The following is a 17,434-nucleotide window of genomic DNA, read 5'->3' on the forward strand; positions in this document are numbered from 1 at the left end:
CTTGCATAACAAAACATAAAACATCAATAAAAAAAATCTGTACAAAGTATACCATTTTGAGTTGCTCAGTATAGTTCACTTCAGTGCTTAGAATCACATACATTTCAGGAAAAAGAAGGACAGCTAACTAAGGACATTGCATTTACAACAAGTCCCCGGTCAGTCATAGATAGTATTTTATGGCGCTTGACACACCCACTTCTGTATCATTCATATCTATTTGCGGAGTGAGAGAAACAAGGCCGTCTCTAACTTCCCCCTCCCACTTAAGTCTCCGCATATAAAAGTCCAGGCACCCAAAGATGAACCACTTTTCTTTTCTTCTGCTATAACCAAAATGGCATTTGTTGTGGGCAGTTACTCGCTTCCAATGATGGCGACGAGTGCGTTCATCCTGGCTCTAACATACATCACATACAAACTGCTGGGCGACTATGTGTCCAAGTTTATTGTCATGAGGCCCATTCCGGAGATGGGGACAACACTTCCCATCATTGGAAATGCACACCAGCTCAAAATCAAAGCAGGAGGTAGGACAAATTCAATTTTGAGCACATCTGATGGTACAAACTAGATAGTAAGAACAAACAAACACAATTTAAAGCAAGTTATACTCACTTCTGGTCATTGATTGTACACAGTTGTATATATTGTTGTCTATATTGTTTGCATTAATTGTTACTAATGTCATTTAAATGTTGTTTCCAGCGTTCTTTAACCAGGTGGTGGAGCTCAGTAACCAGTTCTACTCACTTCCGATGTATAAAATATGGATTGGGACTGTCCCATTCGTCATCCTATACCATACTGAAACTGTTGAGGTAAAACACTGGTACTATACTTTGCATTATAGAAACTTCTTGCCCCCAATTCAAAAGGGGTATTGAGCCAAATAGACTTTTTAGAGCTTTTTACAATGTAACAACGTTGTTCTCTCATCAAAAACAGTTGTGTTTCGAGCCGCTAGCACATCTTAAGTAATCTTTGACTTTTCACCATTGGCTTTTATTGGCATCACAGCGACAGCTCCCAAAAATCTTCCCCTTGTCCCCAAAAAGCTCCTCATGAGGTCCTGCATATCCAGGAAATGCATTCCTTACTTTTCGATCTCGATATTAAACTTAATCCTGACTGTGTCACCGCTCACAGCATGCTTTCTTTTTTATTTATTATTACACAGTGCATTCTCAACAATTCTATTCACATGGACAAGGCCCATGCCTACACGTTCTTGCACCCCTGGCTTGGCACCGGTCTGCTCACAAGGTACAAACTCATTGATTAAGTTACCGCAACTTGGTCAAGCGAGACCAATGTGAATGACAGCAGTATGTACGCCATCATCAAACTGAGCCTTTAAGGGATTATTTTCCTTTATTCTCTGCACACAGCACTGGTAACAAATGGCGTCAGAGGAGGAAGATGTTGACCCCCACTTTCCACTTCTCCATCCTGGCTGACTTTCTGGAGGTGATGAATGAGCAGGCAGAGATCCTGGTGGAGAAACTGCACAAGAAGGCAGGAAAGGGGGCTTTCGACTGCTTCTCCCATGTCACCCTGTGTGCGCTGGACATCATCTGTGGTCAGTAAATCCAATTGCATGATCAAACCTCGCACAGAGTTCAAACAACGAACACACACTCTTTCAGTAAATCTGTCAAATGCTGTTTCTTCAACCTTTCTTCAACCATTTTGAATAAATGTCTTTGCAGAAACCGCCATGGGAAAGAAAATCTATGCTCAGAGCAACTCAGAATCAGAGTATGTCAAGTGTGTCTACAAGTGAGTGTCAATTAAAAAGCAAAACAAACTTTTTTTTTTCTCTCTCAATTTACATTCTGTTGTCCCCTCAGAATGAGTGACATCGTCAGCCGGAGACAGAGGATGCCCTGGCTTTGGTCGGACCTCCTGTACTATATTATTGGAGATGGGAAAGAGCATGACAAGACGCTCAAGGTTCTCCATTCATTTACACACAAAGTGAGTGAGTATATAGTACTGTATGTGGGCCTACTGTGAATTATAAGATGGGGAAATGATGGTCAATTGAGAATCTGCAGTGTTTATCTGTAGCAGATCTAGATCTTAAAAATTGTGCAAATAGTTCCACGAATACAACAGAAAGTTGCAAAACCACATGTTCAATTAATCTTAAATACATTTTTCTAAAACTATCAGGTCATAAATGACAGAGCAGAGAACATTTCCAACATTGAATCAGACAACGAGACAGATGGGAAAAAGAGGCGGGCGTTCTTGGACATGCTGCTGAAGACCACAGATGATGAGGGCAATAGCATGAGCCATCAGGACATCCAGGAGGAGGTGGACACCTTCATGTTTGAGGTGGGCCATTGTTTTTTTTCTCATTTATTTTTCAGGGGAGATATAGTATGAAGGTGTGTAGTGATTTACATGCTGTCCATCTGAATTAACAGAAGACTGTTTGACTGTATTGCTTTCGGCAAGGGTGTGTTGCACGTGCATGTGTGTTATAGAAAAATAGCATTGATAAAAATAATGTTAGAATTAATTTTCCGATTCTATGTACAATGATGACATATTCTACAGAAATATCAAGATAAACTAGGGTCTACACACCCTCTAACCGCATTCAACTATGCTAATGCTTTAACCCATATTCCCTCATAAATGTACAGTGGAATTGCATTTATTAAATCACCACATGTGAGTAGTCCTTGCTGACTATTGTACGACCTGTTACATCACGCCTATCGTCTCTCTCTGCTTCTCTCAGGGTCACGACACCACTGCAGCTGCTATGAACTGGGCCCTGCACCTGCTCGGGTCCCACCCCGAGGTGCAACGGAAAGTGCACCAAGAGCTAGATGAGGTGTTCGGTAAGACTAACTTGGCCTGCTCTTTTCAAAATAACAATTTTACAGCTACAGTTTTCTTTTATCCAAATCCAGGCGAGTAAAATGCATTTTAATTGTTGTAGAACAAAATAACAAGAGATAGATATAAGCATAAGGCTTTTCCTAGTGGTTTGTAGGTGAAAGTCTTATCATTCGTTTATCTTTTTCTGCCGGCCCTCCTGATAATGCTACAGTTATAATAAATAATCTGTGTCGACCAAAACATGCTCTATATAGGTATTTCTATGTTCAAGACACTCCTTCAAAGAAGCTTATCGTTGCATCGTCATAGTGCTAATAATGCATGTGGGAGTTTATGAGTGTTTACATGGTGCATTCAGGGACATCACAGAGGCCCATAAACACAGAGGACCTGAAGAAGCTGCGATACCTGGAGTGTGTGATCAAAGAGGGGCTCCGGCTGTTCCCCTCTGTCCCATTCTTTGCCCGAACCATCTGCCAAGACACCACCATCAGTGAGTACTGTTTTTGAACATCAGTACTTTATCTTAAATTAACCATGGCCAGCAATTGAAATCAAAGTACAAATCTAATTCAGACGCCTATATTTGTCTCACAAAGTTAATATCTATTTGCAGAAGGCTACAAAATTCCCAAAGGGTCAAACGTCATCATCTTTACATATGTGCTGCATCGAGACCCGCGCTTCTTCCCCGATCCAGAAGAGTTCAGACCAGAGCGCTTCCTCTTGGAGAACTCGGTGGGACGTCCTGCCTACGCCTACATACCCTTCTCTGCCGGACTGCGGAACTGCATTGGTAAGACTAGCACTTCACTACTCGCTTACAAAATATGTTAAAATCGTTAGGGTGTAACATGGTTGACTGTTCCCAGGCCAGCGGTTTGCCCTGATGGAGGAGAAGGTGGTGCTGGCGTCCATCTTACGGAGCTTCACGGTGGAGGCGTGTCAGAAACGCGAGGAGCTGCATCCGGTGGGAGAACTCATCCTGCGGCCAGAGAAGGGCATCTGGATCAAGCTGGAGAAGAGGACTCCTCAAACATTTGCAAATTAACTCTATTTTGTTGTTGTTGTTCGGCTTCATGTATTTTGTATGTCTCTCAAATTAATATGTAAATAAACTTTTCTTTGTCACATTGAAGTTTCTATGAAGTCGATATTTCAGATAGATAGAAATCCTAACGCAGACAGAATTCATCCCTAAAAGTGGAAGCTATTATATGTCTCACACATAGTTCAAAGCCTGTGCAATAATGTACATTTGTACACTTGTGCCATAGGACAAACTGTTGCCCTCAAGCTCCATAGATTTGGGAACCATGACCTGGTGCTCATCCAATTCCAATCCTTTCAATGAAATGCTACTAATATCAATTAATTAAATATTTAGCAAATGCATTTTACAGTGCATACAGGCAATACTGCCACATTTACAGTAGATGTTGTGAACCTTACAAATCTCAAAACAAGCCAGAGCTTGAATGTTCAGGTTAAACAATTTTGTTTGTTAGATGTCCCCCAAGGGAATTTGACCCATTCCTCAACCAGTGCCCCAGAGCAACCTGTTAAGAGCACTGGGAAACAGCGGGTCACTGCCTGGGGCCCATCTTCAGGTCCTGAATCAGGCTTTTGGTCAGGATTACCTTGCTTGAGGTTTTAACCTACTGTGCATGTTTGGGAATATATGGGAGTGCCTGAAGGAGACCCTGATAACATTCAAACTCCACACAAAAAGTCACATCTGATCTGCCAATTGGATCGTCTTGCTATGCGTGCTGGCCATTCAGCTCCATGTGACCCAAACAACATCAAATATCAAACTACAGTCGGTAGTTGGTAAAATTCTAGTTAGCATCTTTAGACCAACCAATGAGACCTTCAATAAGAATCTCAAATTCATTGTCGGCCATTGTCAACCACAGAAGACTGCTCTTTTTGTAGCTCTGCCACATGTGTGCAATATACAAGGAAAAGCAAAGATTTTTGACATGCACAGTTTTAACATTGGTGGAGCAAAAGTCAAACTTACAGGCGAGATTGTTTGGTTCCTGCACAGAAGATAATTCCCAATCTAAAGAGTAGTCAATGAATCAGTCATAAAGTGCTTGCTGCTTTTGAACTTAGTAATGTAATCAGATCGAAGAAACCTCCATAAAACGATACCAGCCAATACCAGCATGTGCAAGGAAACAGATTCAGAAATGTGCCAAGCTATCTGGAACACGGGGCCCTCTCAAACAAAGAAAACACTCTGAACTCCTCTGACCTGTTTGTGAACGTTGCATCATGGATAATTATTTCAGAGTGATTTTCTTTTCATAGAAAGTAGAAAAAAAAGAAAGCGTATTTCACAGTATCAATAGAGACTTTCCTTACAAGCCTATTTGGTACTGTTGTTTTTGTTGTTACCCTTTTCAAATTGTGGGACAATGTTCACAATGACAGGCACTAGAAAATTCATTTTCGACCTAATAAAGAAGAGATAAAATCCCTAGTGGTTGGCAAGATTGCCTGATGGAGGGACCGTTTTCTGATTGGTGAAAACACCAAGGGCCGACTCTCCCAATCGTAGCCCAAATGCCAATGTTGTATTTAATATTAAGGCCTAATAGTACCAGGTATTTTATCTCTGATTTGTGTAGTAATATTTCTAAAAAATCATCTCGAGTGCAAGAGATTCTATGCTGGAGGACCAGATTTTGCCCTGGGGCCTGATGTCGCCAACCACCCCTGCCCTAGTATATGGAGTAGATGTAGTTAATGGAGTTCAGCAGAGTTCTTGTATATGTGCTGCACGGTCAGGGCAACAAGATATGCACTGCTCCAACACCAATCAAAGCCCGAATTAATGTTGACTCAGGGCATGCCCAATTGGACCAAAGTCTTCTGTCAATCATTAACATTACTTCCTTGCAATATGCACTGTGGAGGACAATTTATGCACCAACCTCACCTTCTCATGCATCATTCATATCAGATAAAATGTCTAACTATACTGCCCAATGAAAGGACATAACATTTATGCAAGCCCTAAAGGAGGTGGCCCCTCCAATTCACCCTCCCACCTCAGGCTGTGCACATAAAAGTCTCTGCACCAGAGACCATGTGCTGTCTTTCTGTATACACACACAGAAAAAGATCCAAAATGGCAATTCTGATTGGCAGTAACGCACTTTCGATAATGGTGGGGAGCGCTTTTATTCTGGCTCTCACATACATCACCTACAAACTGCTGGGTGCCTATGTGTCCAAGTATATTATCATGAAGGCTATTCCGGAGATAGGACCGACATTCCCCATCATTGGGAACGCACACCAATTGAAAACCAAAGGAGGAGGTAAGATGCATCTGATACTATAAGCTCATAAAGGCAAAATCTACTTTTCAGAGACTACATCATTGGTGTCCTCAATCAATTAATGATTTCATTGCAGAGTTCTTTAACCAGATTGTGGAGCTTACAACCGAGCACTATTCACTTCCACTGTTTAAAATCTGGATTGGCACAGTCCCATTTGTCATCCTCTACCACAATGAAACCGTTGAGGTAGGAACAACACAAAAAACTCTCCTGTCCTCTATTATTCACATTGTTTAGTCATAAACATAATGGCATCAGGTTTGAATTTGCTGAAAAACTTTACACTTCTCAAAATCAGACACAAAATACTGTAACTGTATTTGTTTATTTGTTTATTTGTTTGGGACAGTGCATGGTAGTGAATGTATATGGGACTCATGCCTGTAAACATGCCACGCCGGATTGTAGCCTTGGGCTAATTTGCATCTGTTGTAACTTGTCCCACACTCGCACTCTCAAACATACGCTCATTCATCCTGGCAAATTAACAAATAAATAGCAATAAGGCTCTGCAATATTCTGCAATACTGTGTTTATTAAAACAACTGCCATAAATGGAGCTGGTTTTACGTAACTGGCAGCATGGACTGAAGTGAACCCTGGTCTTTCTGTTTACTCTTTAACATTCCAAACTCTACTGAACTCCAGACCATAGTAACAGCCCCATAGCACAACGCCCACCACTTTTTACAACTCGTACACAATGCAGTCTATGGCTCACTTTCTCTGTCGTGTTACGTAACCACATATCTTTCTCATGGCTGCATATTTCTCTTACTTTACAGAGTATTCTCAACAACTCCATCCACATAGACAAGGCCTATGCATACACTTTCCTGCATCCATGGCTCGGCACTGGACTTCTCACAAGGTAAGGCAAGGCAAGGCAACTTAATTTATACCGTGCATTTCATACACAAGGCAACTCAATGCGGCCACATAATGCGGTACATAATATCAAGACTGAGCAAATGGATTTGCAACTGTGTCCAGTAATACATTAGTATAATACTAATCAAAAAACACTATTTAAAAAGTAGACAGTATATACAAGTTTCTGCGTGAAGTTCTATTCAAGAAATAGTGATTACTTTAAAGGAAGGTTATCATCCCTATAAGGGCTATTTCTTTTTATAATTGATTATTTTTTATATATAATATATAAGTAAATGTTCAATAGCAACATGACACAAACTTCTTTTATTCCAATGGAGTTAGCTGTATGTTGCTGAAATTAATGTTCAAACAGTATGTGGCAGAAATGAAAACAACCAGCTATTGGATAACACAAAAAATACTGTGAGGTGTCACACTCACACATACACTGGCCAACAGGAAAACAGAAAATATCATGATTAAGTGTAAAATAGTTTGTAATGGAGACAATTGATATACCACCTTCGAAATGAAATCAAAAGTTATTTTTAATGCTTACTTATACAAATGTATTCTCTGATTGCTCGTTCTACTTAAGTCGAATTATGTAGAATTCAAGGAAACCAGTGTATCTTTCTCCTTTTTATAAAGTGTATAAAATGAGCAGACTTTAAGCTATATTCATCTTGCAATATCTAAAAGTGCCAGCAGATGGTACTGTAGGAAAACATTTGGTTACTGCAATGCTATATTCTATAAAGACACCATAGATTATATAATGAATTGTTTCAATTATATTGTGTCAAAAGCACTGGTAACAAATGGCGTCAGAGGAGGAAGATGTTGACCCCCACTTTCCACTTCTCCATCCTGGCTGACTTTCTGGAGGTGATGAATGAGCAGGCAGAGATCCTGGTGGAGAAACTTCACAAAAAGGCTGGAAAGGGAGTGTTCAACTGCTTCTCTGATGTCACCCTGTGTGCCCTGGACATCATCTGTGGTCAGCATTGTGGAGCAACACACTTCCTCTACTGAGCCAGCATTGCATGAATGGACGAATTACTGGTGATACGGGTAGATGAGAATCTCCCTAGATTTAAACAGGAAATTGTAACTTACAGGGCCATTCTCTCAAAATGCTTAATTGTGGCGACAACACCTTCACTTAAGATATATTTTTTTAGCTTGACTTCATTTTAAGCTATTAAATTTAGAAATCATGGCACATGTATATGTAATAGAAATGAATCCACTTAATGTCATTGCATGTCAATTGTCTGGCCTATTACAGATCAGATTTCCAAATGAAAACATTATTAAATGAAAGACGTGCAGTACAATTTCCCCCTCCTATTTGTGTCAGTAATCTGTTTTCAATCCATATCTTCAGCATTTTTGATGTTTGAACACTTTTGTTAATTTGTAGAAACTGCCATGGGAAAGAAGATTTATGCTCAGAGCAACTCAGAATCCGAGTATGTCAAGTGTGTATACAAGTGAGTGAGAAACTGGAATTTCACAAAATATATCCGTAGTGTTTTTACAGGTAATGTTGTTTAAAATTCTCACAATCTTTTTTCTCCATCAGAATGAGTGACATCGTCAGCCGAAGACAGAGGATGCCCTGGTACTGGCCAGACTTTGTGTACTATACTATAGGAGACGGAAAGGAGCATGACAAAACACTCAAGGTTCTCCATTCATTTACCTACAAAGTGAGTAAATGTCCACCTTCTCCATCATTTTTTGCATACATGTGAGAGGAAGGGCCAAGTATGCTTTACTGTGAGTAAAATTACAGGTTGCAATGATTTTGTCAATCCCAATCATTTGGCAAAAGCATCTGACAAACCTATATTGTGGGGAAATCTTTTAATTTTTATTTTCAATGTTTCTAGGTTATACATGAGAGAGCGGAAAGCATTTCAAACACTGAATCAGACAGTGAGACAGATGGGAAAAAGAGGCGGGCGTTCTTGGACATGCTGCTGAAGACCACAGATGATGAGGGCAATAGCATGAGCCATCAGGACATTCAGGAGGAGGTGGACACCTTCATGTTTGAGGTGGGTGCCATTGCAACTGAAGTAGATTTGTGAAATGATCATACACTGAACAAAAATATGAACACATTTTGCATTTCAAAGACACAAAACATTTTCTATATAAAACAATAGATCTATTCCGGCACCGTTAGTGCTCGTGCTTCACAGCTAGAAGGTCCCGGGTTCGATCCCCGGACGGACGGGGCCTTTATTTGTGGAGTTTGTGTCGGTTTCTTCCAGGTGATTTCCAATACCATTAAAAACATGTACAAAAGGTGAATCGTCCAGCCAGGTGATTCTGCAGATCCCCGGGCGCTGCACTGTGGTCGCCCACTGCTCCTCATTGCCTCAGCGGCATCGGTCAAATGCAGAGGACAAAATTCACTGTATATGTTGCTTTACCTTAACAACCTGGTCAACTCTATTATATATTAATATAATAATATATATATAATATTGAGAGAGATGAGTCTGTTGGGTGTATATGAAAAAAAATGGGAGAAAAAACAAAAGTGTTGCATTTATACTTTTGTTCAACAATAGTTGTTAGTAGGGATGGGACGATAAACAATAATATTGTGAATCGCAATAAAAAATACGGCAATTAATCAATCGCTATATTTTTTGCTTATCGTGATTATCATGCTAGAAGATAATCCACCAGACAACCAGTGCGGGTAACTTTACCGGGAGTGGGTACGTCTCCATGGAGATGTGACTAAAGTCAGCAGTATTTAAGATTTCAGTAGGTTACTTCCTCATCCAAATCCATTCTTTGATTACCCACTGCAGAAATAGCATGTTCTGTGTGGTGCTGCTCATTAGCTGCATGTTTTGTATTGATGACAACAGTATAGTCCAAAATGTTACACAGTGTGCCTTTAAATACTTACTTTATGTCTCACTCGTATGACAATTACAGCAGACAATGAAGAGGAATATTTAATAATTGCCCAATCCCAATTTCTGCAGTTTCAGTGATTTTTAAACAATAGGCAAATATTGTGATAATACCGTTAATCGTTATTATTTTGGCCAAGATAATCGTGACCTCAAATTTCATTTTCGTCCCATCCCTAGTTGTTAGTAAAAACAATATTTTCCTTCCCCAGGGTCACGACACTACGGCCGCTGCCATGAACTGGGCCCTGCACCTGCTGGGCTCCCACCCTGAGGTGCAGCGCAAAGTGCACAAAGAGCTCGATGAGGTGTTTGGTAAGAACTTGGCTGATATGTCCCTGTTCAGAAACATTCTCCGTCAAGCTGTGAGTAAAACAATGTCCAAATTAAACAAAAGATAATTGAGTGCCTGCAGATACATCTCAAGTTTAGGACATGTTTTCCATGAGGTAATGCTGTGGTTACAGTTCAAATGTGCACAATAATACAGGAGTAATTGGGTCAGATTTTGGACTGTTTGCTTTTGCAAATCTTCAATCAAATCAATGGCTAAGTACAGCATTCCTAAAACACGGCATGACTGAAACAAAATACAACTGTGTTGTAACAAATGTTTTTGATCAAGGACATATCATGGAAGAAATCATATTCTATTGGTCTGAAGGCCAATGGAAATCTTATCTGATATCTTTTTGTGCAGACTGATTGCTGAACAACATACTGTAGTTATTATTAACCATAAAACTTTAGTGTTGTAATATAAAACGTTAAACATTGATGGATTTAAAGCAGTACTAAGTAACTTGTTTAATAAATCTTTTCATAGTACTTCTTGGGGTAATGCAAGTGTTGATGGGATGATTGGGGGGTCTTTCATCTCCCCTAGTGTCCCTGGCCAGAAAACCACAATTGCAGCTTTCCTGCCTACAGGTCGGAGCCACTAATACACAATAATGGAATCACAAAGAAGAAGCTAACAGGCTAATGGGCAAAGCTAACTGCGGGCTAGCGCCACTTAAACAGTATTGACAGCCAAGTTTGAGTGAAAAAAATGATCTCCATTGTGTAACTGGATGTACAATATCCCTCTCCCTTTGTCTTTTCTGTCAGTGTAGTATTTACTCTAACGGACAATTAATGAGTAAAAACACGCTACCTGCAGTGGCGCTTTTGGCCTCTAGGGGCATGAGTTGCTTAGTACCGCTTTAAAACATTCACATTGGTAATTTTTTTTCAATCAGCAACTTTGAACTAATATTTACAATTTACAATTGACTGCCCCATTGAAACCCCTCTCGTCACACAAGAGTAGTGTTCAAAATTGTAGTATGAACACTACAATTTTTTGAGTGTTTATCCAGTGTTTCTATGGCATATTCAGGGACCTCAGAGAGGCCCATAAACGCAGAGGACCTGAAGAAGCTGCGATACCTGGAGTGTGTGATCAAGGAGGCGCTCCGTCTGTACCCCTCCGTCCCATTCTTTGCCCGAACCATCTGCCAGGACACCACCATCAGTGAGTACTGCAGATTGGCTCATTATGCAGTTCTTAGTGTATACATAATGTTCACTGGGGATCAGCAAAACATAATGTAAATATGTTTTAATCGAGTCTTCCATTGTTGTCTATCATTTCTGTTTTGATGCAATGTGGCATTATGTTGTTTTGGGTTGATGCTAGAAATCAAAGGCAACTCAACTCAGAATTAGGAATTTTGCAATATTAGCAATAATATACAACGTTGTACCACAATATTAGGGACTTAAAAGTCTCAAATGGAATACTCCTTTTAATCAGCAGCATTTTATAACTCTGTAAATCACACAACAAGTGTAAACGTAATAATATGATCATGCCTTACTTGAAATTTAATATTAAATATATTTGCAGGGGGCTTCAAGGTACCCAAAGATTCGAATGTTATTATTGTGACATACGCACTACATCGAGACCCGAGATACTTCCCTGAGCCCGAGGCATTCAGACCGGAGCGATTTCTTCCCGAGAACTCCACCGGACGTCCAGCATATGCATACGTGCCCTTCTCCGCCGGACTACGCAACTGCATTGGTAACAATGACACTTGGGACTTTGAATTAGGTCATCTCATGGGCCCATCCTATTTGAGCCATCCTCAATGCCGCTGGGGCGATTTGTGGTAATATTAAAAATTTTAAAGGGATTTTTAACAATGTTTTCACATGTTCACATTTAACTCTGGATCATGTGCATGGTCACATTGATATAGCGTTTTCCAACCTACATTAGGCACTTCACATCAAGGAACCAGTCACTCCCTCATTCATATATCAGTGTCAGATACCAGTGTCAGACACTGGAGGCAAGGTGGGTCAAGTGTCTTGCTTAAGGATACAACAGCAGTGTGCACCTACGGAATTCAAACCCGACCCTCTGGTCACAAGATTAAGAAGTGACTACAACGTATTGCTTCAGAGCTACCTGTAGCTCCTCAGCCTCTTCTAAGATCACAAAGTGCGCTCCTACTCAGCACAAAATGATAGCATTTTAAAACACAAGATTGGGCCCTATGTCTCTGGCCTGGTGTCGCCTCAAAGTCCCCAGAACAGCTGGAGGAGGTCTGTGTGGATCGGGAAGTCTGGGATCTTTGCTCAGACTTCTGCCCACGCGACCCAGCCATGGATAAAGCAGAGGAAATTGGATGGATGGATATATTGGACAGCATCAGTGACCTGTGCTTTAATGCATGCCTTGTATCAGTAACTACAGAAACATGCGTGTTGGTGAAATAAAGGCGACACTGTGACTGGCTAGCCTGCGTCGCTTTAATAATTGAGTATGGCCCTATTGTCTCTGCCTTGGGCACCAGCGACCAGAGCTGGGCTGAGATCAGGGGGTTGTAGGGAGCAGACAACGTGCCTCTAGACCTATATAGACAATATGAAGTTTGTGAGAACTTAACATGACAGGGCGCTGAAGCGTGGCATTAAGTGTAAGTGCGCTTTGTGACTGCTCTCACACATCTGATCTGACCTGCCCAAAGTACAACAGCCTCCGGGAAAACTGCTGTTCTCCTGATGGCCAGTCCAGCCCTGGGTAGAAGTAACCACACTCAGCGAACTGAAACGCCACAGCAGGGGGTTTCCTGATTGGCTGTTGCCACAGTAGCGCCACTGAAATCGCAAACAAGCATATATCAATATCAAACACATTTTGAATTTGAAGGCTTCGACTCGGCAAAAAAGTTGTAACGCAGTCTCACTGACACCACACACATGAGGAGCACAGATAGAAATGATCACTTAGGAGAACCTCTTATCGAGCCACAACTTCCCGAGCTCCAGGAGAGGCAAATCGGGCTCAGTATTTGGCAAAACGCCGCCAGTGTGTCCCCAGCCCTACAAATGTATTGTCTCTTTGAGCCTTTAATGAGTCATTTATATTTTGCACATAATCCACATTTAGGGTAAAGTAATAAGCCATTAAGAACACTTTGTATTAAAATATATCGCAGCTACTAACTATATCTACTATGTGATGCCCTCCGTTAATGGCATTTTCTTTGTTCCCAGGCCAGCGTTTTGCCCTGATGGAGGAGAAGGTGGTGCTGGCGTCCATCTTGCGGAGCTTCACTGTGGAGGCGTGTCAGAAACGCGAGGACCTGCAGCCGGTGGGAGAACTCATCTTGCGTCCAGAGAATGGCATCTTGATCAAGCTGGAGAAGAGGACTCCTCAAACCTCTGCACAATAACTCTACTTTGCTGTGATTATTTGTCCTGTGTTTTATACCTGTACCTTACTTGACTACTTGTGGAAATAAAGCTGTCTTTGTCAACTGATAATTGAAGTATAAGCAGTACAAACGCAAAATAGACAAAAAAGCCCGTTAACGTTATCTAACAAGGTGGGCGTTTGGGGGAGGGTCAAGGTTAAGGTTCGGGATTGACCTCATTCTATTATCCCCTCGCCATCCGGTAAAAAGCAGATTCACTGTCTGATGACAATGGGCAAATACATCTAACACATGCAGTGGTTCAAAGTATACCACCAACCATAATTCAAGATCAAATAAGGACTTAACAATCTCTAAAAGGGTCTAAAATAACTAAAAGGGGACAAAACTATGTCTAAACTATGTCTTAGCTCGAAAAATGTTCTAATCCAGACATATACCTAATTTAAATGTGTTACAAAACCATTGATAAATTCATCTCTAATTAAAATGAATAAAGTAGTTTGAGAACCACTGCCCCAATGCACCAGAAAGCTTTACACTGGTTCATTAATACAATGGTTGAGAATTCAAAAAAAAAAATCAGTTATGACAAAAAACAGTGATCTAGAGTCTTGCCCTTGATCAGGGACCCGACATACAATACACCTATATTCTCTGTAACACACCAGCTGCAGTCCCTCAGAGAGTCTGAAGATGGGGCCAGATGCTGCTGTTCAGGCCTGTTTTCAGGTTGCCTGAATCCAACATCCACCGCCACAACTTTTGGATGCAAAAAGCCTGCAGCACAAAAGTTTATTGGAAAGCATTTCAAAGAACCCACTATCCAGAACATTTGAACAGTCTGTATCACAACACAGTCATGGGATAGAATTAATCATATCAATTTTTGGTATAAAAAGGTTCAGTTCAGTCTTCATCAGTGGATAAAAATAAATGAATAGAGCAATTTAAAAAACAACTTATTTCCACAAAATCTTTCCACTAGAGACCATGCATTATGTGTAACTTTTGAGGTAAACTTCAGATGTAAAATGTAATTGTTCTTTTGAAGGACAGATGTTTATAGGAAACAGGGTAGGCCCACGCTACATGTTGTCAATGTTTCTCTATTTTCAAACTTTGTAAGAGATGCTTGCAAGTTTATTCAACAAATTTACAATTAATTAACCAGGTTGATGGAGGTGTTTTGACCCAATGGTGCTGTTTTGACTTTGAAGTACAGTAAACCTTACAGAGCAAGTATGACTTTGAAGCTTGGTCATCCATATCATCATTCATTCATGCAGCTCAAAAATAATCAATTGTGAGTTTCAATGTATTCAGCATTCACACAAACGTCCTTGTTTGTTGTGCTGCTGTACAGTTATGTTGATACTCATGCGCCGTGAGGGTACACTTGTGTGTGCGTGAGAATTGGAACAGCACATGTGGAGATCACTGACCCCAATAATCCTCTTTCTACCAGCATTCACATCTCTTTCCTGGGTGGAGCTGAGCTGTTGTCAAGGCAACTGGCACACATGGGCGGGGCCGTGGCAGACAAATGCGAGTGTTCTTGTTTCTCCGTGGGACTTGGAGATGAGCAGCGGAGCGGCAGAGACATTAGTCATGACACTTTTCACTGGGGTGACAGGACGGCGTACGCAGGGTTATTGGTCTATATCAGGGGTATTTAACAGGGAAGCACAGTGGGGACAAAACTCCACACCTGCTTGTTTTATCATTTTTATGTGGCTTAGAAAGTAATTGGCTCAACATTTCTCAACTGTTGTTTCTGTTAATTGTTAAGAAAGTGCAATGCAAGCAAACATTCACACAGCACAGACACACTGCCAGACCAAAAAAAAACCCTCAGTGTTCTAGGGTTGCTGCAGTTGTGCCCAAAGACTGAGATCAGCAACTGGACATCCTGAATGACCAGGCTATTCCATCGATGGATTTCTTCTTCCCTGACGACACGGGCATGTTCTAAGACGAGAATGCCAGGATTCATCAGGCTGACATTGTGAGACAGTGGTTCAGGGAGTATAATAATAATAATAATAAATTTTATTTATAATGCACTTTACATTTGACACCAAATCTCAAAGTGCTACAATATTTGTATTACACATCATTGAGAATCTTTGAAATGTGCTGGAGAAGTCTTTGCGCAGTGGTCACTCGCTCCCATCATTAATACAAGATCTTGGTGAAAAATGTATGCAACACTGATCTTTTGATATTGCAGAAGCTTATTGAAACAATGGCACAGTGAATGTGAGCTGTAATTAAAGCTTAATGTGGTCCAGCCAAATATTAGAACGTGTGATCTTGTTTTTGTCTTATCTTAGGTCAAGCGGTGTCTTTACCTGATTTGTGTCAACTTTGATAAATAGGCCAAAATGCCCCCCCCCAAAAAAAAAAAGTCCATGGAAAGTTGACTTACTCAAACGTATCTGCCAGACAAAGAGTTTCCAAATGACGAGAACAGATACAATACAGACAGACAGTGAATCATATTGTCTTCAAATATCTGGAGCCTCCTTAAATTTTTGTGAATAGTCAAATAGTTCTCAAAGACTGAGAATAGACTGAGCTGTCACACACATATTCAGAGCTAAGTTTAAAAGACACCACACAGATACTAGAGGCAACTGTAAAAATATGTTGAGAGCCATAGGAGTACTGGCTACAATTTGACACAAAGGGGAGTCTTCATCAAGCCTACGCCATTAGTCTTCATCTGGCCTATCCCACCCCCATAGGAACCACTTCTCTCCCACTTAACCCTTCCCGTATCCATACCCTGCTTCCTCCACAAAACTCCAAACAGCTCTTAAGCCATCTCGCAGTATATGCAGATGACGTAAGTTAGAAGAGCTTCCCACCGTCGCTCCCTCGCATTTATGTATTTTTCATCCATGACATCCAAGGGCCTTTTGAAGGTATGCTATATGCACATTTTAGTGCATCATTTGTCTTCATCCGCTGTCTCTCAGTTCTGATGACCATTTAAAGCCAAGAAACATATAGGCTCAACTGTAGCACATTATCTTTTGATTATGTAAGGTTGTGCATATTTCATTACAGACAAAACACGTCCCGCCAATTCTCTTCAGTGTTAATGCTGATTGCAGTTGTTTCTGAATACAAAATCAGCGGTATTTTTTTAATCTGAAATTTCTACTTTAATACATAACTAAATTCCACAACCATGGAAACAGTAGTAGAAATGTAAGGGGGGTAAGTTGTGCAAAACATACTTTTTAAGAGCTTTTCAATGTTACAAAAACATATCTGGAGTTGTGTTTTCAGCCTTCCACACATGTTTGAGTAATCTTTCAATTTACTATTCTTTGCGCCACGACCCCAGCTTATACAAAGCCTCTCTTGTATACCCCAAGCTCCTCCCGTAACCAGGAAGTGCTTTCCTTCCTAAGATTTGCAAGATATTTGCTTTCTCTCGCAAATCTCATGCAAAGGCTATAAAGGTTAAGGGGAAATTTGTCCTCTGCATTTGACCCATACTTTGATGCTGGTGTGGCAACCCGTAAGGAGCAATGGGTGTCAAGCCAGGCTACTGGTTAGAATCCCCTGGAGGATTAACCCATTGTGCATGTTTTTAGTAGTAGGGGACACTAAGCGCTTGGAGAAACTATATGCGGACACAGGCAAAACATGTAAAATGTGACAT

At 40.7% G+C, this 17,434-nt stretch overlaps 2 protein-coding genes across 2 annotated transcripts; both read left to right on the top strand.

Annotated features, from left to right (window-relative positions):
• Window positions 1-373: 373 nt before the first annotated feature.
• On the top strand, window positions 374-3,928 carry LOC306960478 (cytochrome P450 4V2-like; the record flags this gene model as incomplete). Its single annotated transcript, XM_079552908.1, has 11 exons — window positions 374-530; window positions 709-821; window positions 1,181-1,266; window positions 1,392-1,582; window positions 1,713-1,782; window positions 1,854-1,980; window positions 2,179-2,346; window positions 2,759-2,861; window positions 3,221-3,355; window positions 3,479-3,658; window positions 3,735-3,928. 11 exons carry the CDS (start codon window positions 374-376, stop codon window positions 3,911-3,913), a joined length of 1,509 nt encoding a protein of 502 aa, XP_079409034.1. The 3' UTR covers window positions 3,914-3,928.
• A 2,056-nt stretch (window positions 3,929-5,984) lies between these two features.
• Window positions 5,985-13,849, top strand: LOC306961425 (cytochrome P450 4V2-like). Its single transcript, XM_079554161.1, has 11 exons — window positions 5,985-6,197; window positions 6,295-6,407; window positions 7,007-7,092; window positions 7,907-8,097; window positions 8,524-8,593; window positions 8,686-8,812; window positions 8,996-9,163; window positions 10,255-10,357; window positions 11,424-11,558; window positions 11,934-12,113; window positions 13,595-13,849. The coding sequence occupies exons 1-11, from the start codon at window positions 6,005-6,007 to the stop codon at window positions 13,771-13,773; spliced, it is 1,545 nt and encodes a 514-aa protein (XP_079410287.1). The 5' UTR covers window positions 5,985-6,004; the 3' UTR covers window positions 13,774-13,849.
• Window positions 13,850-17,434: the final 3,585 nt, after the last annotated feature.

Source organism: Gobius niger (assembly GCF_951799975.1).
Source record: "Gobius niger genome assembly, chromosome: 3".
In the NCBI taxonomy this organism is placed as follows: Eukaryota; Metazoa; Chordata; class Actinopteri; order Gobiiformes; family Gobiidae; genus Gobius; species Gobius niger.